Raw genomic sequence first — 25,215 nt, forward strand, 5'->3', positions numbered from 1 at the left:
CAAAAATGATAAAAGGTTGTTTAGGCCTTGCAAAGAAGAGAGAAAAACAACTAGACACAACAGATATTAATCTTATAAACTACTATTATGCCAATGCCCAAAGTTTAAATATGGTTGGAGGGCTTCAAATGTTGGCCATGCAAGAGGAAATTGATACAGCCATTGCTGAGCCATGGAATAGTACAGACATGAAATTAATGGAATTTAATACTACTTATATTTTAGGCAAACAAGGAAGGGGTGGGCATCATACTGTTCATTAAAGATTCCTTTTCTGGGTGCATGGGACATAAATAAAACAAAGATGAATTATCATTCTAAACTATTTAAACCCCTGGAGTGAAGTCAAAATTATTCTGACCTATAAATGTCCAGATTCATCTGTACATGGTCATTTTGACTTATTGTAAGTCAATATTGGATGGAAGGCCAACAGTAACACTGGGAGACTAATTACTAAACTATAAACTGCTGGGATCAGCAGCACTGAATTTCACCATTCTGAGTTTTTCATTTTAGTGTGGCCAGACAAGATTTGATAAAAAGTAGATACGTAAACAATTACATTGAGGACATTATAAAAAAAAAACACAACAATGGGATAAAATGAATACAGAGGAAAGGGACTAATGATGGATCATTTTCAAGAAAAAATTTAAGGACTGTTTTGAGCCAAGATACTCTACCTATGGAAAAAAGTATCTGTTATAATGAAAAAATATAAATGCTTAAAGCATAAAAGAAAGCATTTTAAGCTTATAAATTTTTTTTTTAACAAAAAGAGATTAAATAGTACCACTGGAAAACAAATAGGGAATTTATGAGTAGAAACAAAATTTTGAATTTATGTTGTCACACTTAAAAGCTAAGTTTTACAGTTATAAATATTTAACGTGGATAAATCCTCCTCCCTGGGCTAATACTTTTTGAAGAAAAACACAAATTCAAGGAAGATAACAGCAAAGCTTTTCAATAAATATTTTGCTAAAACTGGCTGTTTAGCTAAGGTAAAAATAATACTGGATGACGTAATCTCTAGGTTATAGAGAATTAAAACAAATTGTTCAGAGCAGCCAACCAGCTTCCAAGGAAGTTTACTATGTAGAATAACAAAACCATACAAGTGAACCATAAAACTATATTAAATAATCATTAAAGTCCTGGTTATTTGCCTCAGGATTGAGTTATTCTACATAAAACACAGAAGTCCATTTCTCACATTTAATAAAAACAAGACTAGGAAAAGGGACATTTATCTTAATGTACTCCATACTTATGGAAAAAGTTACCACTAATGTGCATATGCCAACATCACTTTGTGAGATGATGATATAAGAATTAGAAAGTATATGCCTGGGTTAAATGACTTTGCACTTTGAAAGCCTTGCAGTCTAAATGTAGAATGACTCAGACTATGAAATATTGATCTTCTACTGTCACCATGTTTTGCCCAGTTTGGCACTTGTGTAATAAATGCTTCAGCAACAGCCACTGTAGCATAATGAAAATTCTACTGATGAAGACCCTTCTGTTTTCAGGTTTATGGAAAATCTTGAATTACTATGGAGTTATTAAAATGAGATATGATAGGCAATAGGAAACACATAAGGAATGCAAAAGTACATGCTTAAAAAACAAGACAAATAGTTATGTAATCAATAAGTTTATTGTTTTACAAAAAAAATATGGACTGGGGGCTGAGGAAGGGATAGGAAATTCCTGCAGGTATATGTCTGGTGCTCAACAGCCAGTATAATTAAAAAAGTGTCAGAAAAAAACTTTTTATGAGATGTTAAAGCTTTTAACCAAAAGAAACAGTAACATTTCAAGCATAATACAAATACTGAAGAATTAACACTGATTTCACAGCTGCAGCCTATCAGTAATACCAACAGCTAGCGAGGTACATTTGATACGAAGCCTTATCAGATTTAACACATTATCTGTGCTATGAAAAAAATGCATTTTATATATGAGAATCTTTAAACTATTAGTGTATTACAATGTGTCTAAGGCACTTCCTGAAATATCAGCATTTATTACAAACTAGAAAAACAGATGACCACATTATATGTTATATCACAGTTGGACAAAATTAAAAAGAAACCAAAACAATTTGTAGTCACAAGAGTGCCAACACTTTTGGTGTGCAGTATCCATCTCTTCATATCCGTTTTTGTTTTTGAGATTTAAAAAAAATAACCAAATTCTGAACATGTGCAGTTAAATACATTTTCACAAGAACAATGTAGAAAGCATACATATTTTTCCTTCACCTTGACTGCAGTAAGACTGCCCAAGGTACACATAAAACCCATCCAAAGCATACAGTACACTGACACTATATCACATGTACCAGCTACTAAGACGGCAAAGACTGTTTATGAAGCATGGCCTTTTCATTTTGGTTTGAAATGGATCTAGGCCCAGCACCCAGTCAGCCAGCCATCACTCTATTCAGAAATACCATTACATTATACTGATTCTTTCAGATACCTTCAAGCAAATGCTCTTCACAGTTTAATAGCCTTCTATTTGGAGAACCAGAGGTCCAGTTTGGTCACAATGTTCAGCCAGATCTTATTTAACATGTTGGCCACCCTGGCAAAAATGTCTATAGTCCGTAGAACAAAAAGCATGCATATTGATGAATGGGGATCTACCCCAAAACAATGCTTTCTGGAACGTTCTTCTGCCCAGGGAAGGTGAATCTATGACTTGATGCTCTGCATTAAATGGCTTTACAATGAATAGCTGAAAAATACAAGTACTGAACATGTTTGTGATGTCCTTGCTTCCTTTACACATACATACATATATATATTATATATAAAAAGCATTTGTACCTATATTTCAAGCAGGGTACAGTATGCTGAGGCTAGAGAGCATTAAAATGCAATCAGCCAATGATGCGAATAACCTCACAGCTTGCCATATTCATTAGGGCAGATCAGAGACCTCAAAGCAGTTTTTGGCAATTAGCTGGGTCCTCCAGTACCCCATTTCCTGGGGACAAAATGTGATATATTCTCTCTCTGGACTTCTATTCTGCTGGGCTAGTCTGTGTTTCATTGAGATCACTAGCTTTGCTGTCAGCATCATCATCTGAAAGTTCCAAAGAAGCACCTTCAATCTGGAGCTGGCGCCGACCAGCACGAGCGGTTGTGAAAGGTACAGGACCACCTCTCCTAAAGGGAGGAAACATGAAAAACAGATGAAAAAAAAATAAAAGTTTGTTTTTATATTAACATTATCCAAGCTGTGGCCTTTCACTAAGCATCAGCAGAGCTGGATTAAGTTTTAAACTTATGTAACCTGCTACGGTGCACTTGATCAAGTGCACCTTACAAAATGCTACTAAGTATACAACCTTGCTGTAATTATAGTACCTAGCAAACAACACCGTCAGGAATACAAAGAACAATATTGAAGCAATAATTACATGCACATCTACACATCACTTACCAAATTAAATCAAATAAAACTAGAAACACCTGCCAGCCCATAGCTATCAGTATTAAATATCACACAGTTCTTTTTTTTTCAAAACAAGTTTATTGTTTTAACATATAAGAGAAATATCATAACAATTTTATACAAATAATTAAAAATAGGTATTATTATAATATTCAACAAAACAACTAAAGTATTTACAAAGACATCCACTACAATCAGATCAATTAATTAAACTAAAATACTGTGCTATTGAAATTAGAATTTTTTTAACAAATTTTGTAAATTATCCCATACAATAAAATGTGATGTTTTTCTAGTTGTTCTCATTCTAATTGAGCTTATTTCCATATGACACATTATATTCATAACATTTTTAAATTCATTGAGAGGTGTATCTGAAATCCAATTTCTAGTTATTATTTTCCTAGCCACTGCTAGGATAGACCATAACAAGGGAAGCTTAATCTTTTTAACACATTGAGGTACAGGTGTGTTGAATAATATAAGAGACTTAGAAATAATGAAATTATCTGTAAAAGAGCCTGCAAAAATTCATTAATTGACTTCCAGTATTCTTTCAACTTCATACAGTCATAAAACATATGAGCCCAGTCAGCATTAATTTCTACATTACATCTCTTACATAGATTATCTTTATTATTAATTTTATTCATCATCAAAGGTGTATAAAAAGATCTATGTAAAAATTTCCATGTATAAAGTCTCCAGACAATGGAAGATGTAGTTCTATAAGCAGATTCCAATATATATTGTTTATCTTGTTGAGTTGGTGGGTCCCCATTAATAGAGGTGAAATAATTCCAGTATGAATCTACATTGTAAAAGTTTCTTGTCTGATAACTTTATGTATATATGAAAGTTTACCTTTATCAGAAACTTTATGCTGTAAATTTATTATCAAGTAATCAATCAGTTTTGGAATAGATTCTTTAACTGTTATAGACATTAGATCTATTCTATCAATGAGAAGTTGTCTAAAGATCTGAACCTCTAACCAGCAAGTTTCTCTTAGATCAAATTCTTGTTTTAAGAAATCTAGATTTTAACTTTATTATCAGATATCAGCTGATACCAGTACTTTAGATTATTATCTATAGCTAAATGAGCTCCTTCAGAAGTAGATGACATAAGCATACCCTGAGTATAAATTATAGGAATACAATAAAATTCCATTCCCTATACTTAGGGTGCATGAATATAAAGTTACGATAACTAATAATAATATTTAATGGGTAACAGACCATATGTTTAGGTGTAATAGGTGAAGTACAAAATTCCTTTAGCAACCACAACATGGAGTTATTTATAATCATATTTTTATGTGTTAAGGAGATTTTCATGAAGTGCATACTAATTAGCTCCCAATAATCTTTCCATTTTTTTATAATAGAAGAGATAATATATAAATTAAAGTCTGACCAGCTATTAGTATGTTTCTTTCATGCAATCGTAGGTCTATTATTTGCCCATAAGAAATTTAACATTAGTGTATTCAGTTTCTTGATAGTTATTTTGTAGGTGAAAGTATTATTGATTGTATTAAGTATAAAATCTTGGGGAATATTATCATTTTAATAATTGTAAGTCTCTCCTCCAAAAACATATTATTCCAGGTATTAAAAAGATTTTGTATATTAAGAAAACAGGTATTATAGTTATTATATATAATAGATTTAATATCTTTAGAGAGTATTATACCTAAATAAGTTATCTGACCTGAGTTGGGTACATATTTAGTAAAATCACTAATGAGAGTATTTTTCGTGTATATATAGGTAGTATTTTAGTTTTTCTTCATTGAATATTAAACCAGAAATACTTTTAAAATTCATCATTTTATCAAATAAAGACTGCATAGAAGAATTAGATCCTGCTGATGTAATTAGAACATCATCTGCAAAAGTTGAATTTTTGATGTTGTATTTTCTCTATGTCAGTACTGTTTCTAATCAAATTAGCCCAAGGCTCCATTACTAAAGTGAATAATAGTGGAGAAAGTGGACATCCTTGCTTTGTACCTTTAAGAATGGGTATTTTTTGTGAAACATATGTTCCTACCTTAATATAAGCCAGCGTTCCTTTGTATAAATGCTCAATTAAATTTACAAATGCATCAGAGAAATTTGTGCATTTCAGTAAGGTAAACAGATAGTCCCAACTTACTGAATCAAATGCTGAACCTATATCAAGACTAATAAGTGTTAAATCTTTTCTTTTCCTAATTGCAAAATCAATTAATGTTAAAGTTCTTCTTATATTATCAAAAGTATTTCTATTTTCAATGAAGCCCGTCTGATCTATGTATATAATGTTGTCTTCAATCTAAAATACTCATAAACATTTTATAATCAACATTAAGTAATGAGATGGGTCGATATGAAGAACATCTAGTTGGATCTTTATTAGGTTTTAAAATTGGTGAAATAAATGTATATTGCCAAGATGGGGGTTATTAACTCAGTTTGGGCCAGAATAAAAACCTTATGTATTAATGAATATGTAGTTTTAGAAAGGATTTTATATATCTCTGGTATAATACCATCATTATGCTTTGTTTGATTTAAGCTTATTTATTTGTGTAATAACTTCTGTATATGAAATACTCTTGTCCAATAGTTTAATCTGTTGTTTATTGCTTTTTATTCATGTTTGTGGTTATAAACTCCTTTATTTTATCTTTAGGTTCCATGTTAATGTTGTTATGGTTAATCTTGTGAAAGTGATTTCTAAATTTATTTCTGGTATACTAGAAACATTCTTCTTTTTCCTTAGAGAAAAGATTTCTTTGATATGGTTTTGTTTATTCAATCTTTTGTTTTATTTTTAAGTCTATGTAAGTATTTGGGGCTTATTGAATAAGACAAAACTTGTATTTCTCTAAAGTTATTTTAACTTTATGAGTTAAAATTTCTTTGTATTTCTCATTTAGTTTGTTTATTTCTTCAATAACTTTCTTGTCCATAATATTTTCTTTATTATTATGCTTATAAGAGTCCAGTTTACTTTGAATATCTAACAATTCCTTATCCCAAGATTTCCTTTTGTTATTATACCATCTGATACTTTGTCCATATAGATATGATTTTAAGGCATCCCAAACATAGACAATGGAGACTTCAGGAGTATTATTTATGTCTAGAAAATGTTGTACTTCTGAAAGTATATATTCTTTATAGTCTTTTAGCTGAGTTAAGTATGCTGGTATCCTTTTGATCTGAACATTATGAGTATTTTTATCATGAATTCAAAAACAATTGAGTTATGATCAGATATAGGACATGAAATGATTTTGGAATTAATTAAATCTGTTACCATCTGGTTAGAAATAAAGACCCTATCTATTTTTGAATAAGTTTTGTATCTGTTAGAAAAAAGGTGTATGGTAATGATTTTGACTATCTGATTATTAATATCATTCAAATGATAAGAATTAGCAAAATCATTTAAATGTTTTGCATTAGATGTAATTCTTCTTTTCTTTATAGTGGTAGTATCACTTTCATGTAGTATACAATTAAAATCACCAGCTAAAATAATATCCCTACAGAGAATGATATGATCTTATCAATATGATGTTTCACTGTATTAATACCAATTCCAGGTATCCAATATACATTAATTAAAGTGTAAGTCTTCCCATTAATTTGTATTGTAACCATACAAAACATTCCTTTGTCATCCTGATAAGACTTAATGGTTTTAGGAATGGGCATACTTTTATTCCATAAAATAGCCACTCCTCTTTTTCTGAGTGTGCTCTGAACTAACCAATACTGTATACTTATTAGTGGCTAGTTTATCAATATCTTTTTCAAGAGATGGGTTTCTTGCAGGAAGACTAGATTGGCCTTGTGTAGATTAATGTATCTTATTAGGCTTGCCCTTTTACACGGATTATTCAATCCATTAATGTTTAAAGAAATTCCTTTTAAAGATGTCATTTGGCATTTTAAAACTCAAGAATCTTATGATCAAAATAACAAATAACCAGATAAATAATGTTACATCTCCTCTTTTAGGTGTACCTTTAAATATAGCTGTATTTATTAAATCTCTTATGGGATTTTGTATAGGATTCAATTTTGTTTGTAGTGACAATGAGTGTACAAAATATATTGTGGATGTCAAAACTATATACATATAACAATGAACAAGTGAAAATAATGTAAGGATTAAACCTTGCACCCCGCCTGGAGTTGAAAACTCCAACTTAGAGCAGTATTTACTACTCAAGTTAACTAAGCAGCAGTACCTCAGCTACCACCTTATCAATTTAATACTAGTTATATTTAACTGAGGTTAACAGTTTTCAATTCAATTATCTATCAAGACAAAACTACACATTTGGTAAAACAGCATCATAAAACTGTTCATACTATTATATAGATCTATGTAATATATAACACTTGTATTCTAATAGCATTCAAATAATCTTAATGTTAGAAATCAAGAGGAGATAAAATTATGTTCTAACATTCATTTAAATCAAAAACTTTGGCTAATATGATTCAGACATTACATGCATTAAGATGCATCTATTTTCTGTCATGTGAATTCTATCAACAGCTTCCAAAAAAATCTTGAAATGTTTGTATATGAGCATTTACTTAAACTCATTATTGTCAATAGAGTAAAATATTGTATTCATAAAAATTATTATAAATCATATTGCATAGTTATGCAGATTCTCAGAAACACCCACATAAACACACATACATACACACACACACATACACACACATCCACACACACACACACACACACACACACACATACACATACACATATATACATACATACACACACACACATATATATATATATATATATATATATATATATCTGATCTCACTGAGTTGTGTCTTTGTAGAGCACAATCCTACTTGCTGTCCCTAGAATAAATCTGTCTGCTTTATACAAAATAATGCACAGCAAACACATATTAGTAACCAGATTTTACAATCATGCTAACCTACTGCTTTAAAATATATCACATGACATTTCTTCCAGAATAGAGTTATAAGATTATTTATGCTTGTCAATCAGATGAATTAAATGAGTTATAGTAAAGTATATGTTTGGGACACAAGTTTTTAACACAGATTATTATGCTACTGTTAAGTAGATTTTCAAAAACATTTAAATAAATGTTTCATTTTCTATGCCTTCTAAAATAAGATATTTACTTGCTACAAGAAACTACATCATCTAAAGTCATCATAACTGACATATTTTATGAATAGAGTATTTTTCCTGAATCTGTGGTGTGTCAGTGTGATATCCTTGTCGATGTTTATACTAACTGCTTTCAGTTTCTCTGTGAAAATTCTGTGAGTGAAGCTTCTGAGGAAACTCATGGACACTATGCATGAGACAGCCCACATCCCAGATTGTCTCCCTTAACATTTTGGCGGGAAACTTATTAAAACTTGTGGCAAACATTCATTTTGTCAATAGAGTAAAATATTGTATTCATAGAAATTATTATAAATCATATTAGATAGTTATGCAGATTCTCAGCACACACACACACACACACATACATACACACACACACACACACACACACACACATATATATATATGATCTCACTGAGTTGTGCCTTTGTAGAGCACTGTCCTACTTGCTGTCCCTAGAATAAATCTGTCTGCTTTATACAAAATAATGCACAGCAAACACATATTGGTAACCAGATTTTACAATCATGCTAACCTACTGCTTTAAAATATATCACATGACATTTCTTCCAGAATAGAGTTATAAGATTATTTATGTTTGTCAATCAGATTAATTAAATGAGTTATAGTAAAGTATATGTTTGGAACACAAATTTTTAACACAGATTATTATGCTGCTGTTAAGTAGATTTTCAAAAACATTTAAATAAATGTTTCATTTTTTATGCCTTCTAAAATAAGACATTTACTTACTACAAGAAACTACATCATTTAAACTCATTATAACTGACATATTTTATGAACAGAGTATTTTTCCTGAATCTGTGGTGTGTCAGTGTGATAACCTTGTCAATGTTTATACTAACTGCTTTCAGTTTCTCTGTGAGAATTCTGTGATTTGAAGATTCTGAGGTAACTCAAGGACATTGTGCATAAGACAGCCCACCACACAGTTCTGAAGTAATTATAAATTAATGTGCTTTTAAGTAAATAAGTTTACATGTTGCTTTACTTAAAACCCTGCAGTCTTGCATCTGTCCCTGTGGCCCAAGCCAGCACTTCAAATCAAACTAAATTTTATTTTAAGGTAATCTAAGATGCTACACAATTTTCAAGCGCATTTTCACTTAACAAATCCTCATCCCAGCTACAGACTGTAGTCTGCTGTGAAGCATCTTTACAGCAGTTCCTACTGCAGCCAAACCCTTCCCAAATGCAAACCAGGCAGTGACACATGGAAACCAAGGAATCATATACGCTAATGTAATCTCAATTCTCCCTCACACAGCAAGTGCTGGGCACCAGCATGACCCACAGCTTGCATAGAGCCCCTTGATCATCTAGACATTCAGTTGGGTGGAGAAAAACTAAATAAAGCCATTTGTTTATTCAACAATATCTGCTTTATTTTAATCAGGATCAAGGTACAAAACCCTGCTTAAGATAAAGAGGGTAGTCATTAATGAGTCTGAGGCACATGCTAGAGATCGGTTGCCCAAAGTGAGTAATCTCAGTGCTTACCTGGGATTTCTACAAGCACTGCTGCCCTTCCCCCTTCAGGAACTATTCTCATTCACATACATTTATAAATACTGGCAGGGCACTGTGGTTGGGGACTCCTTTAACTTTTCTTTATTTGATCTCTCTCTCTGCTATCTCAGATTTAGCAGAACCTCCCTAACTTTGCTTCACGTTTTAAGTTCGCTCCTTGTTTCACAGTCACTTTATGACAGACATTTAAATGAGTTCCAGATTTCACATTTTTCAAAAAACTCACTACTGCAACATCTGCTATTCTAGCAACTGCATAATAGCAATATTTAAAAATTTCCCATGATTTTTGGCCTTCGTTTTCCATTATATTTTTACTTTGTTCATTTCTTGAGCTTACAGGTTGACAGCTATGCAGCATTATGGCTTGCTGTGGGTTTTTACATTCACAAGTGTATGGCAGCAACAAAATGGAAAACTTTACTGTGACCAATCTTCATCTTTTACTTTTCTTCACTATCAGACAAAATGTGCTTACAGAAGTGCTATCTTTTTTGCCAGGCAAGTAGGCAGGTTGCATGCATTTTTTTTAATGTACTGGTCAGACAATCCATGTTTTGACTTTTCCAAGTGCTATTACTATAAAGCATTCACACTGATCTTTTAGGCATATTTGCTGAGAAATACATATATTTCCTTTATTTTACACAGGCATATACATGCCATGTAAACTCTTAAGTACATTGTCAGTCTGAAATTCTGCATAATACGTGGCTTCCACACAGTGACAACAGTACAGAAGTTTACAATTAAAATTGCTGTCAGGAATGAATGTGCACCATTTGTCACTGCATCAGAACGAACACATTTCTGAAGGGAAAGGATGACTTTTGCCAACAAATACAGTAATTATGTATGTTTCTGCTGAATAATTTGGCATGCAGAATGGACATTTGGCATCTCCTTTGGTTAAAGCAGAACAGAAGATGCTTGCAACTTTTGTTCTTCTTTTCCTCCCCATCAACAGTCGCAAAGGCCCACGCCATATGGGTTGATGTGATATGTTTCCTTATTTGGGAAGTGCAAGAGAACCATGCTTTGAACCAGCAACACATTTTCCCACTGATTTTCTTCACTACTGGAATAACAGTCTCAACTGCATTTTATTGAGGATATCTTTGTGGAATTGTAATGTGTTGGAACTCTCTCTGTTGTGAAGATGATTGAATTTCTTGACTTATAACCTGTGGATCACTGTATGCAAGGAGTACAACATAGAAATACTATGTCAAGAGAAAACTGAGTTCAACAATATTATGACACTTGGTGAAAGTGTACTTAGGCTTGATGACCTCGGGTACTTAGAACAGCAATCAACACGTGACATCCTGATTATTCTCTAACTGAAATAAATCTTAAGCAACTTTACTCCATGCTCAGTCTGGAATTTTGTGAGGTATTATTGCATGTTTTGAAGTTACTTTTGTTGTATGCTTTATACATCCGACCATTTTTTTTTTTATCCTCGGGGCTCAATCTCTTTGGACATTCTAGCCAAATCACAATGTCACACTCCTTTTCCTTAAACTTAACACTTTGTATGTTTTATTTTATTTATTTATTTTTTGCCTAACATGAATATATGGAGCTGGTCTGGCATAATACTGGTGATACATAAATTCTGAAAACAAGTGTAATGAATTTGAATTGGTAATGAAACGTTTTTCTTGTCATTCAGCCATTTTAGCAGGCTTCATGACCTTGGGGTACTTAGAATAGCAATCAACTATTTAATAGTAGACATAAGAAAATGTAACATTGACTTAGCTACATCTGCAGAATTCCTTAATCTTACAGGGAATGACTTAAGTTAAGTCATTCTCTGTCAGACTTAAGAAATTCTGCCGATGTCTTAGTCAACATTGCGTTTTCTTATGTCTACTAATGAATTCATGTCTGTGTTTTGTAATCCTTAATCATTGCATACTGTATTCTATTCCTGAAGAATTACCTTGATGTGCAAATTGTTGCTGCAATAATATGGATTAAACACACACTGCTGAACCGATATAACTTGAAATAAATTGTTCATTGTTTTTGTTAGACAAAACACAACTTAATACAGCCCAAGTGCCTTCATTTTACTATCCAGAATTTGTAATGAGGTTTTGGACTCAAGATAGGGAATTATTCAAGCTTAGCTGACAATGAATTATCCATAATGATATTACACCTGGCTTGGTATCAGCTGTATAAATTTTAGTGAAGTTGCTTTTGTACTGGTACAACTGTTGACTTGCTGATGTCACTGTAGAAATTATGCACATAGTCCTGACACACAGAATAACTGCAATCACACATTTTCTGCATTAGGTGGGTCAGTTTGGGTATGACAGAGTATGCACTTATCCATACACATATTTCAGACACAAGGTAATAAAACTCATATCTTGATGATATATTATAAAAAGAAGTTATGTACCTACCATAACATTCCATGTTAGTTGTCTTCATCTCGCCTTCCTTCTTGCTGTTTGTTTGGGTTTGGAGCTGACTCGGGCCATCTTCTATAGCTCGAGAGCTGTTTACTGGCTCAAGGCTACCCCTTATCCCAGCATGCCCAGCGTCAGCTACCCAGATCTCGTTTGTGATAGCGCACACTAGACATAAGTAAAGTAACCAGTTCCTAAAAACTGGTTGTCCAATACACCTAAACAAGGAGAGAGTTATAAATTACCTGGCATGTGAAGTAATAAAAGATGCTCAGCCAGTGACAACTAAAGGGAACTCCTCACAATCCTCTAGGAAGGGGGAAGGAGGAAGGGACGCAAGAAGGAAGGCGAGATGAAGACAACTAACATAGAACGTTATGGTAGGTACATAACTTCTTTATGTTAAGTTGTCCATCTCACCTTTGTTATTGCTGTTTGGGACAGCGACCCTAGCACCTAAAATCTGGGGTGGCTCATTGGAACAGACTCTTCAGAACAGTAGAACCAAAGGAAGCTCTGCCCCAGGAGACCATATCTACCTTGCAATGAGAGATAAAAGTGTGGGGGTTTGCCCAAGTGGCAGCTGCACAGATTGAGTCTATGGGCAACCTACACTGAAAAGCTACAGAGGTGGCTAATGCTCTAGTGGAATGACCTTTTGGTTTAGCTGGTAGCTCTTTATTTCCTAACTGATAAATAAAGGCAATAGTATCAGATAACCATCTGGATAAGGTCAGTTTAGAAACTGGAAGACCTTGTTTGCTGAAAGCATAAGAAAGAAATAACTGGTCTGACTTTCTTAGTTCCTTAGTTCTATGGAGGTAAAAACGCAATTGTCTGTGTACATCCAATTGGTGGAGCTTGTATTCTGCCTTGTTGCTGTGATTAGGAAAGAAAACTGGGAGATCTATGGATTGATTTAAATTGTTCTCTGAGCAGACTTTAGGAATAAAGGATGGACTGGTCCTCAGAGAAACTCTGTCCTTGTGAAACACCAGGTAAGGAGAACGAACACATAGTGCTTGAAGTTCTGAGACACGTCTAGCTGAAGTGATAGCAACCAGAAAAAGTGTATTCCAAGAAAGAAATTTTAAAGAGCATGATGCTGCCGGTTCAAAGGGAGGCAAAATTAAGGAAGCTAAAACTAAACTGAGATCCCAAGGAGGAGGAGGAGGATCTCTAACTGGGGGGTCTAAGAGGAGATGTTCCTTTCATAAAGGCCTTGCAGAGCTTTGAGACATTATGCTAGAATTAAACATACCGATATGAAAATTAGAAATGGCAGCTAGTTGTACTCTAATGGTAGCGGAAGCCGCACCAGACTGAAAAAGTTGTGCTAGAAATTCAAGAATTTCATGGACTGGGGCTGAGAAAGGATCCAAATTTCTAGATTCTGCGCAGTAAGAAAACAGTTTCCATTTAGTAGCATATGTTTTCCTCGTAGTAGACTTATGTGAGGAAACAATAATATCACGGACTGCTGGGGAGATATTGGAAAGCCTGGCTAAGGTTGGAAGTGAAGTAACCAAGCTGTGAGCTGGAGAGTTTAAAGGGATTGGTGCAACCCGCCTGATTGGTGAATCAGAAGATCTGGAACTGGGTCCAGAATCAGGTGGAGTTGTAGGAATGGGAACCATATTTGTCGAGGTCAATATGGGGCAATGAGGATCCTTTTGCAACCCAATGATTTTGCTTTCTGTAGGAGTCTTGGAATTATGGGAAAAGCGTAAAGGAGTCCCCTGAGGCCAATCGTGGACTACAGCATCTCTGGGTATATGACCTGGAAGAGGAAGTAGGGAGAAGTAGCTGCTGCATTTGTTGTTGAGAGGAGTGGCAAATAGGTTGTAGCAAGGCTGTCCCCATTTGCAGAAGATAAGATCCGCAACTCCTTGATTCAGAGACCACTCGTGAGGCATGAGGATACTGTCTGCTATGATGTTGGATTTCCCAGTGATGTGCATTGCTATCAGAAAACGTTGGGAGGAAATTGCCCATTGCCACAGTCTGAGTGCTTCTCGACACAAGGGGTAAGACCTGGTCCCGCCCTGTTTGTTGATGTACCACACCACTGACATGTCCGTTTGGATTGCAATGGTCCCGGAAGGAAGAGAGTCTTGAAGGGCTTGCAATGCTAGGAGAACCGCTCTCATTTCTAGGACATTGATATGCAGATGGTACTCGTGAGGTTGCCAAGTGCCTCGGACTGTCCTGCCTAGATAATGTCCCCCCCCCCCCCACCCTATCAGGGAGGCATCCGTGGTCACTGTGGCTAACGGAGGGGGTTGTATGAAAGGTCTGCCCTGAATTACTAGGGATGAGACCATCCACCAACAAAGGTGTCTTTTGCAAGTTTCTGTGATCAGGATCATGTGAGACATGGGTAGTTCCTGGAAAGACCACTGTGTGAAAATAAGCCACTGAAGGATTCTCATGTGGAAATGCGCTAATGGGACAAGAAGAATGGCAGCTGCCTTGGAGCCTAGAGCTTGGAGGACATGTCTGACTTGAACCCTTTTGCTCTGCATAAGAATTAACACTTGTTGACGAATTGTGGAAACTCTTTCCTCTGGTAATCTTGCAAACATTTCTTTTGTTTTTAATTCTGCTCCTATGTATGTGATAGACTGACAGGGCAACAAGGTAGATTTTTCGAAATTTACTGTAATGCCTAGTTGAGTGCATGATGTGATTGTATAATCCCGTGCTTCTAAGAGTTGACGCCTGGTGATAGCAGTCAGGAGCCAGTCGTCTAGATACGGAAACACCTGGAATCCTTGATGCATCACGTGAGTCGTGACTACTGCCATACACTTGGTGAACACCCTGGGGGGCAGAGGTGAGACCAAAGGGCAGAGCTCTGAACTGGTAATAACTGGCCCCTACCTGGAAGTGGAGAAATCTCCTGGAGCGTCTATCTTGATATGGTAGTACGCGTCCTGAAGATCTATTGAGCGCATCCAATTGTCCTGACCCAGAAAAGGGAAAATGGACTGCAGTGTTACCATCCAGAACTTTTCTTTTTGTACAGATTTGTTCAATCTGCTGAGATCCAGTATTGGTCTCCAGTCCCCCGTCTTTTTTGGTACTAAAAAGAATCTTGAGTAAGTTCTGGATCCTAGTTGGTCTGCGGGGACTTCTTGAATGGCTCTTTTTTCTAGCAATCTTGAAACTTCTGTGACTGCTTGATCCCTTAGATTGGATGGGACCATCTGGGATGGGTTTTTCTGATTCTATGGGAGATTGATGGAAGGGAATTTTGTAACCTCTGGATATGATGGATAGTACCCATCTGTCTCTTGTTATATTTTGCCAGGCTTTTGGGTACAGCGAAAGTCTTCCCCCGACTGCCTCCAGTGGTGAGTAGTCGGGCAACCCTTCAGGGATGCTGGAAGGGTTTGGCAGCGAAGGTTTCTCTGTCACCCTGGTTTTGCAGTCCCCCTCTGCCATGAGGGTGGCGTCTGTTATTGTTGTTTCCCCCTCTGCCCCTAGGGGAAAAATCACCACGTGTGTCAGGCAAGGGTCCCTGGGATTTTCGGAACCACATCTTTCCACTCTTCTGACCCTTGGAATAAGGTCAGGAAGGAGAGGAATAGCAGTCAGGAGCCTTCCTCCTCACACCTGTTCAACGTGTCTTTCACCTGAGGCCCAAAGAGAAAGCAGCCATCAAAGGGAGTATTGGTGAAGGACACTCGAAAGGGTTCCGCAAACTGACATAGCCGCATCCAAGCATGTCTCCTGAGAGCCACACCTGTCCCTGCAACTCTGCTCGCTCCATTGGCTGCATAGGAAATCAGCCTCATGGAGGAGTTGACTATGGAATTAAGAGTCGCAAGCTGAAAAGCTACTTTAGAAAATAAAATAAAACAGGCTGACCACGGCTGAACAAACTTCCAGATTCCAAATTCCAGGTTCCACAAAAATAAAACTTTAATAGGACAACAAGAGTAAGCGCTTTCGCGATCCAACAACTGATCGCTTCTTCAGACTCATTAAAACATACATCAGAGCAGTGAATTTAAAAACCAAATGCATCCAATCAGAGAACTAATGCTCTGTGACATCATACAGCATATTTAAAAACAAAAGACAATGCATATATAATATAACAACAATGTATATAGATAACATATCTTATAAATATTTTTTAGTTAAAAATGTCATTGCATTTTAAAAATTATGGAATAAAAATATTCAGTGTTTCAAAGGAAAAATAGTGCGGTCTCTCTAAAACCATTTTTAAAATCCAGACATTTGAAACACTGAATATTTTTATTCCATCATTTTTAAAATGCAATAACATTTTTAACTAAAAAATATTTATAAGATATGTTATCTATATACATTGTTATTATATTATATATGCATTGTCTTGTTTTTAAATATGCTGTAAGATGTCACAGAACATTAGTTCTCTGATTGGATGCATTTGGTTTTTAAATTTCACAGCTCTGATGTACGTTTTAATGAGTCTGAAGAAGCGATCAGTTGTTGGATCGCGAAAGCGCTCACTCTTGTTGTCCTATTAAAGTTTTATTCTTGTGGAACCTGGAATTTGGAATTTGGAAGCTTGTTCAGCCGTGGTCAACCTGTTTTATTTTATTTTCTACTGTTGCTCTGAGGTGTAAACCAGGCGTTTATCCAGTCTTTGGAACTTTTTCTCTTCTCTTGAAAAGCTACTTTGGCTGTTGCTCCCTCAGCTGTAGGATCTTGAAGGGTATCTCCAAGCTCTTTCAGGAAATCCCTTTGAATATGTGTAAAATGGCATAGATAATTCAGGGACCTCATTGAAAAGGTTGCTGAAGCAAACATTCGCTTTCCATATCTGTCCATCGTCCGAGACTCTCTGTTCGGAGGATGAACAGATGAAGAGGTTTCTGCTCTTTCTTGGTGGCTGCTACCACCATGGCATCAATGGGCACACCTTTGGAGAGGAATTGCTTGTCCTGGAGGGCTGTAATAAATTTGTTTGGCCTCCTCGGAGTAAGTTCCACAGAATCTGGAGCTGACCAAGCCTTTCGAGCCACTACAGACATGAGTGGATCGAAAGGAGGAGATACCCTGGAGGTGGAAGGTTGGGAACTGAATGTGTCCAGGTATACAGACTCGTCCTCGGTAGGGGCTAGGGAAGTCCAGTCCCTCCTCTGTCTAAACATTTCAAGGAAGTCCAAAAAGGAAACATCTTCAGAGGGAGGCCTTGGGGACCCTTCCGATTCATCCATGTCTGTATTTGAAGTAACAGACTCAGGGGAGTCTATGTGCTTCCTCTTGCACTTCTTCTTCCAGGGAGGCTCCTCTGAGTGATTAGGGGAGGCTTCGGAAGAAGAGGGATCACCCAATGGGGTGTCCTGGGGCATAGGTTCCTTATGCTTCGGGTCTGGAGGAGGAGTAGAGGTTGGAACACACACCATGCGGGGAGGAGCCGATGGAGCTGGCAGTAGAGCTGTTTTGGGGATCAGCACACTCTGCATGACCTCGAAGGCGTCCCGACCTCTAGGCAGAGAAAGCTCTGGCTCCGAAGAAACAGGAGTCTTTCTCCGTGTCGAGGGTGCCAGCTCCAAGGCCGATGTTGGAGCCGAGCTCACCTGCACCGAAGCTCTGAAGGGGAGAACAGGGTCGGACAAGGGTCCGATGCCACTCCCCCCCCCTCGGAGCTGACGAGAGAGCCTTGGCACCCAGATCCCTCAATAGAAAGTACAATCGAGGTAATTGGAGCCGATGTTGGAACCGAAGGAGAGATGATGATCAGCGCTGACAGTTCTACTACCTGCGGATCCAAGGTCTCCGGCTCAGAGCTAAATGTAATCAGAGGAGGAACAGAAAAAGAGGCGGTTGGAGACGATACCTGTTGAGGTGGACTGGACAGAAATTTTGCCAGTGCCTGTGACTTATGCAACCTACTTACTACTCTCTCCACATCATGATCCGATAATCTAGAGGATCGAGAGTAGTGGGAAGAATGATGGCTATGTTCACTCTGTAACAAAGATGACTGAGGTGCCGAGTGGATGGACTCCAAGGACGGAGACCTCAGTCTCTTATGGCTCCAAGACAGCTCTGAAATAGCAGATGGAGCAGACAGAGGAGTTGTTTTGTCGGTGCCAGCCGGCACCGACATACTTGGTTGGGTCAAGTAAAGGAGTCAGCTCCGAAGGTGGAGCCGACGGCTTGACAGACTTAAGGGATTTCGCTGGCTGAGTACTTTTAGCTGGAGAATCCTGAGGCTTCAATAATCCCCGAAGGATTAATTTGTTTTTGCGCTCTTGCAGGACCCTTGGACTAAAACCATGACATATAGAACAGGAGTCCTGCAGGTGAACAGCGCCCACACAATATACACTAGTGTGCTCATCTATCAGAGACATTTTTTGACAGCATGAGTGACACTTTTTGAAGCCAGACACCTTGGTATCTTTAGACATTATAGTAACAACAACCACAACAACAATAAAAAGCTATACTACAAAACACAAGAAACAAATACTTTTTTTTTTACAGTTAAGGAACAGAAGGAAAGCCTCTAATTTAAATGGCTATCCTGGGGGGGGGGACTCTCTAATTTAAATGAGTTCAAGGGAACAGAAGGCCTGCGAGTTATGGAGCGATGGCTAACAAAGCTAAAATACACAAGAAAGAGATAAAGGATAAAGGAATATTACCTAGACAAAAAAAGACAGATACTTGACACACTTTCAAGAATAAACAACAATATATTAATAGAAAAAAACTATACTAAGCCTGAGCCAGTAAGGAAGCAACCTCGCAGTTGAAGTGGCAAACGAGATCTGGGTAGCTGACGCTTGGCATGCTGGGATAAGAGGTAGCCTCGAGCCAGTAAACAGCTCTCGAGCTATTGAAGATGGCCGAGTCGGAGCCGAGGATCGGCTCCGCACACAAACAAACAGCAAGAACAAAGGCGAGATGGACAACTTAACATCAATCATTCCCATCACTGCCCCAATTGTTCTTAAAAATCTCTAAACTACTGCTTGCTTTAATATAACATGGTACTCTACTCTTTGCAGAGAACAAATCAGTACATATATTACTCCTATATAATCTTCTACACAGGTTGTCCGACAACACCTTACATTCACAGATGTAGTAGTCTATAAATACCTCATACACTGGAATCAAGTCTTCTCTTAAATATCTGTACAACTTTGTTTTGGCCCCTTGCAATACAGGTTTAGGTCACTTCTTTGTGCTCGTTTACCTCAAAAATGGTTGACTTGATCACATTTCCTACAATCTCTTGTTCTCCATAATCCACAGCATTTGATAACTTCAGGTCTCCGTCCCTTAACATCTTGATCCTAATTTGGTATTTTCTTATACTATAAATTATTGTGTTGCTTGTTAATGAATTAGATAACTCTCCATATACAACCTTTGACTGGAGTCTTTAGCTCAGTAACATAAGCATCTACAAGTTTCTGTAATATTCTGTGCCCTTGTAAATGGTGAATATACTGCAAGGTCTTTCTTGGCAGACAGTAACTTCTAGTGGCTGCCCGTTTCAGTTGTATTTGCTCTTCAAGAAAGGTTAAAAAAAAAAAAAAAAAAAAAAAAGTACCTTCAAGGCTTCCCCTTTACTCCGCTCTCAGTGAGGGATAAATAAAATTTTGGGATCCATACATTCTTGTTTTCTCTTAAGTTGCCTTGCAGTGAAAAAAAATCCTGGTAGTTACTAATGGATATTTCTTCTACTGTGAATTAAAGGCACACACATTATTGAATACACATTTCTTCACTCCTATAAATATATTTCTCCAATATGACACCATATAACATTTGAATGTTTTATGAGATCTTTTATCACACTGCCTTAAAGAAGGAATTTGCACAACATGTTAACACCCTGCAGCAATATATTACATTTAAAGCTAAACACCTTACATGATACAGCTACCTTGGAGGAGTGAAGACTAATGGCAGACTCTGCACTGTTACCATATCAGTGGCATAGCTTGGCTATAAAAACCAACTTAGCTGGCTTTGCATTGGATGAGGAAGATGAGTGTAAGAAGTCTGCCCGAGCACCACCTTTTATTGTGGGGTGTTCATTGGGAGATGATCCTGATATGCTTATCCTCTGGTAAGATATACAATGCAGGAAAGTGTTTGGTCTTGTTTAGAAAACAGAAGAATGCAAGTTAGTGGTATGTCACAGCACTGATGTGCTTGATCTGCGTTCTACATCCAGTTTTACAGTGGAGGAAACTGGAGGACGATATCAATGTGGCACAGGAGTGCATTCATTTTTTTGTAGACATTTCTAGAACACACTATAGAGCAAGTTTTTAGTGTTAGGTCTTTGCGTCTGAATATATTGTAAAGAAAAAATTAATGGGGAGACTGAACACTAGGTTTGAAATAAATCCACGAAACACTAGTAAAGGTGCAAACGCAGAACTATGGAGTGCATTTAAACTAAAAAAAAACACACATTTCAGAATTCTAGGCTTCTATTTCATTTACAATAGTACAGTGGTTTCATTGTGTATCATTCTGTGGAATCTTGGAAATCACTTGTTCACCCCCTGCTAGTGAAATTCTTTTACAAGGTTTAAGGCCTCAGTGACACAACAACAATACAAATCTGGTAGTGTAAATTATTTGGAGGCCAAAAAAAAATTCTGAAGAAACTGGCTGGGGAAAGGTGTCTACCTCCAGCAAATGTTCCAATTGTACTCCAGTTACTAATGCAAAACTGACAGAGAAGCACAAATGTTAAAAAGGGTTCAGGTCTAAAGGAAGACTGGATATCAACTCATGTAGCTGATCAACCATCCACATAAAGGAAAAAAAGATCTTTAGCTACCACAGGGACAACACCATGGTGCCTAAGCATTTGACCAGTATGACACAGAGAAAGGAAAATCTAGACAGTAGTGCAGAATATCTTTCATGCTCACCTCAGATCTGGGGAACTTATTGTGTACATTAATGAAGGGTGCATGATGAAATCTGGACATATTAGTCCAATGTTTACTGTGTGACTAAAGCAGTAAGAACATTTTGACTTTTTTCACAACATATTGTAGCTTAGAAAATGACTTAACTAGACAAGCAAACCCACTCGAACAAAAGTGCTCCATGGGGAATATTAATGCTCAGGGAAGGCCTGGTTTATAAAGGTCTCCCTGTCACGGTTCACTGGATAAGACCCATAACAAAATGGCCACCATAGCCAGCTCTGGGACAAAGCCCTCAGTACACTGCAGATGACCCAAGTTCAACCAGTGGTACAGATGTCTGTAGAAGATGGCTGGGATACTGCAGCAGCTACCACCAGCTCACCCATCCTTTGGAGACAGGTGGCTCTAGCAGGAGCATACTGCATTAACACTAAGGAGAAACTAGTGTGAGCAGGTAGCAACTATAGGCTCATAAGACCTGCTGAATGGAAGGGATGCTCCAATGTGAAGAAGGTAGGATGCACCTAGTAATAATGGAAAAGCCCTGGGGAAAGGTCCCGGAGGGGGAAAAAAAAGAAAAAAAGGCCACCAAAAAAATGCTTACATCTTTAACTTCTCACAAATTCTAAATTAACCTCAGAACGACAAGCAAAATAGGAAAACAAAACTATACATTAATACACATATGAAGCTATGATGAAAAATGTTCCTTAAGTTAATTTGCATATTTCCCATGATATCTTTATGGACATACAAGTGCTCCAGCATACTGTTTTTAGAATGCATGGTGACACACAAAGCACTGTTAATGCATTTAGGCCAACACAGACTCCAATAGTTATAAACATGACACGCTTACCCCCCTTTTTCAGAGGCCATCAGTATAAGTGGAAAGTCCAACTATGTGTACAGCATTCCCTTTTTAAGTTCTTCTGAAGTTTGGAGCTTTACACAAATGCCTCTCATTCCTAAGGCAAGGTACAGGTAAAATCCACAAAATCAGTATTGCTTCAGTCTTAGATGTTTGTCAAGAGTACCCTTTTTCAGCAATTGAAATACACTGTTAACTGATTCATTCTGTGGGTCATATGAAGTTACCAGTGTTGGTAATGTGGTTAAGTATGTTTGGAAATTCCTTCTTATTAGCATAGTTGCACCAACTACTAGAACTATCTGGGTACCCTTGTCATATACTGCAAGAGAGTCTGCTTGCACTTCCAAATATTCTGTAACTTTGTATCTTTTAGTACACAAGACAATCACTGGGTGTAGCTTTTTCAATGAATGCTGCTTCTGCCCCTTTTTTCATCTGTTACATCTACTTACACTGCTCTTGCTTTAACTGCTGGTATTGGATTACCATGTGCGATTACTTCATTTTCGGTAATTCTTTGTGGTTTGTAAATTCAAAGCTTCTCTGCTATTTGTATGTTGCAAGTTTGCACAACTCCCAGTAAAATATTGCCACAATATTAACCCCTTCTTTGTACAGACCCTCAGCCTTAAGTGTATAGCAACCAAATGGGCAACAGTTTATAGTTCAATGCTGCAGAACCTTTATCAATCTGCATCTCCCACTTTCTACATATTTCGTAAACCACCTTGTATGCAGTCCAATATTGTGAGCTGCCATTACTAGTCTCTCATTTTTTTGGTTTAAATTCATCTCTCTTCATCCATTTATAGGTTAAATATGATCAACCTGTGCTTCCAGATTTATCTATACTTGTCACTGTAATTTAAGTCTTTCCAGTTCTCTCTACTTTTCTTTTGGTTGTGATATTTATATTATTTTCTTTTTTAGCACTTTGCTACTGCCTTCCACTTCTGGGTTTATTTCCATACAGAGTCTTTTCCAAATGATTTCAACTCGTCTGAGCAATGACGACATATTATACTAGTTGTCTTTGTTTAAAACTCAGTATGTTTGCATCTGATAAAGCCAAAAGTATATAGGTACTCCCACTACTGCAGACCTATATATGGACATGTTCATAGAGGCCCAAGCCTCTCTCAGACAGAGGGATACAAAATCTAGCCACACATTTTTACATATCATTTGGTAATCATGAAGTAGTTTTCTTGTTTTCCTATCCAACTTATTCAACATTCCCTTTTGTGGAAAGCTTTATATCGGTTGCATTAAGGGTGGTTCTCAAATAAGGCCCAAATCAAAAAGCAAAAAAAGATAGGTCACACAGAAAGTGCACAAAGGACCAAAACAGAAAGACTCTGGCTCAACAGCAAATGCACACACAATCAAACCAGACAAACATGGGACTACTTTTATGCCCCTTAAGGGATAATTTGCAGATCTTTCAAGATGTCTTCATCAAGGGAGGGTAGTAGCTGCTTGTACACAAATGACGCACTGTAGTTTTGTGCGACTATGAATATGCAACAGATTGATATTTCCAAAGCCAACTTTATAATAACAAATTACAGAATCAAACATTGGTCATGTACCCATTAAGAAACCATGGTATGCATATTTAGGGGCCAAAACCAGCACAGCCTTTTCAGCACTGGAAGCAAGTTCTGAAAAATCAGGATCATGAACTTTTGCAAAGTTTTTTTTTTTTTTGATCAGCACCACTTAGCTTAACCATTGAGCCCCTCACTACTGCTGCACATGTATCATGAGGTAACTTGCTATGCATAATTTTTTCACAACCTTATTTACTATCTACACAATAAAAATGATGGACCTATGCTTATTTTTACAACTAGTTTTGCATTTTTTTTAACTGGTGAGAAATACAAAAATTGGTTAGTTATTCCTTTGGGCCCTTGTATGTGTTAATGGTTACATCTGAACAATACATTCATAGCTCAAAGGGTTTATTGGTGTGGTGGTGGTAATGGGGGTGGGGTGGGTTAGAAGCATTTACTGAGGCCATCAATTGCCAATACTGCATCCAAAACCTTTTCAGCTAACACCTTTCACATTACGAGTATTTTTTTAAAGAAATCATGGTAAAAAATGACTAAATCATCAAAAAACATTGTATACATGATTTTGCATCAACCTTACTAATGTATCTTATGGAAAACTCATAATGAAACTGCAAATGTTACAGAAAAAGAAATATTTGCTCTCTTGATACAGTCAGTGCACTTGTTTATATATGTTATATAAAAATAGTGCATTATGGCAATCAAAAATTAATTAACCTATTCATTTTTTAAGCAGAAAATACAACTAAATTAATTTCTGGTACCTAAAATAAAACAACACATTTACATTTCCTCATCTTGGTCTTTTGAAAGAGCAACTTGAAGTCAAACGGGCAGCTGATAGTCAAGACTGCCCCATCAGAAGAGCATTTCTGTGACTTGAGTGTACAGGCAAGTACTGCTCCAAACCAAATAGTTACTCAGCTTAGAAATATGCCAGAATCTGGGAGCCCTTTCCTTTTTCACAAGTCTTAGCTTAGCTGATGTACAATACTGCTGGGTTCAGACTACAGTACACTCTTGAAGGAAGCATATGCAATTAGCTTACAAAAAGAAGAGCTCACATGCACATACCTTAGCTATAATTTCTACATTACTGTGCAAACAGTAACATAATGAAACAATTTCCTGAACAGTCCTCAGCAAAGTGGAAAGGAACATTAAATGAACATGCTACCACAGAGAGGTAAAACATTGTCACA

The 25,215-nt window shown here is 36.7% G+C and overlaps 1 protein-coding gene across 1 annotated transcript in view; it reads right to left on the reverse strand.

Moving 5' to 3' along the window:
• Positions 1–1,647: 1,647 nt before the first annotated feature.
• MYH10 (myosin heavy chain 10) overlaps positions 1,648–25,215 on the reverse strand; it is a 2,709,460-nt gene continuing 2,685,892 nt past the window's right edge. Inside the window, exon 41 of the mRNA XM_044086713.1 lies at positions 1,648–3,188. Coding sequence (XP_043942648.1) covers positions 3,044–3,188 — 145 coding nt within the window. The 3' untranslated portion in view covers positions 1,648–3,043. The remainder of the gene's footprint in view (positions 3,189–25,215) is intronic.

The sequence above is a fragment of the Protopterus annectens genome, chromosome 10.part0 (genome assembly GCF_019279795.1).
Source record: "Protopterus annectens isolate FY-2018-M chromosome 10.part0, PAN1.0, whole genome shotgun sequence".
NCBI classification, from domain to species: domain Eukaryota; kingdom Metazoa; phylum Chordata; order Ceratodontiformes; family Protopteridae; genus Protopterus; species Protopterus annectens.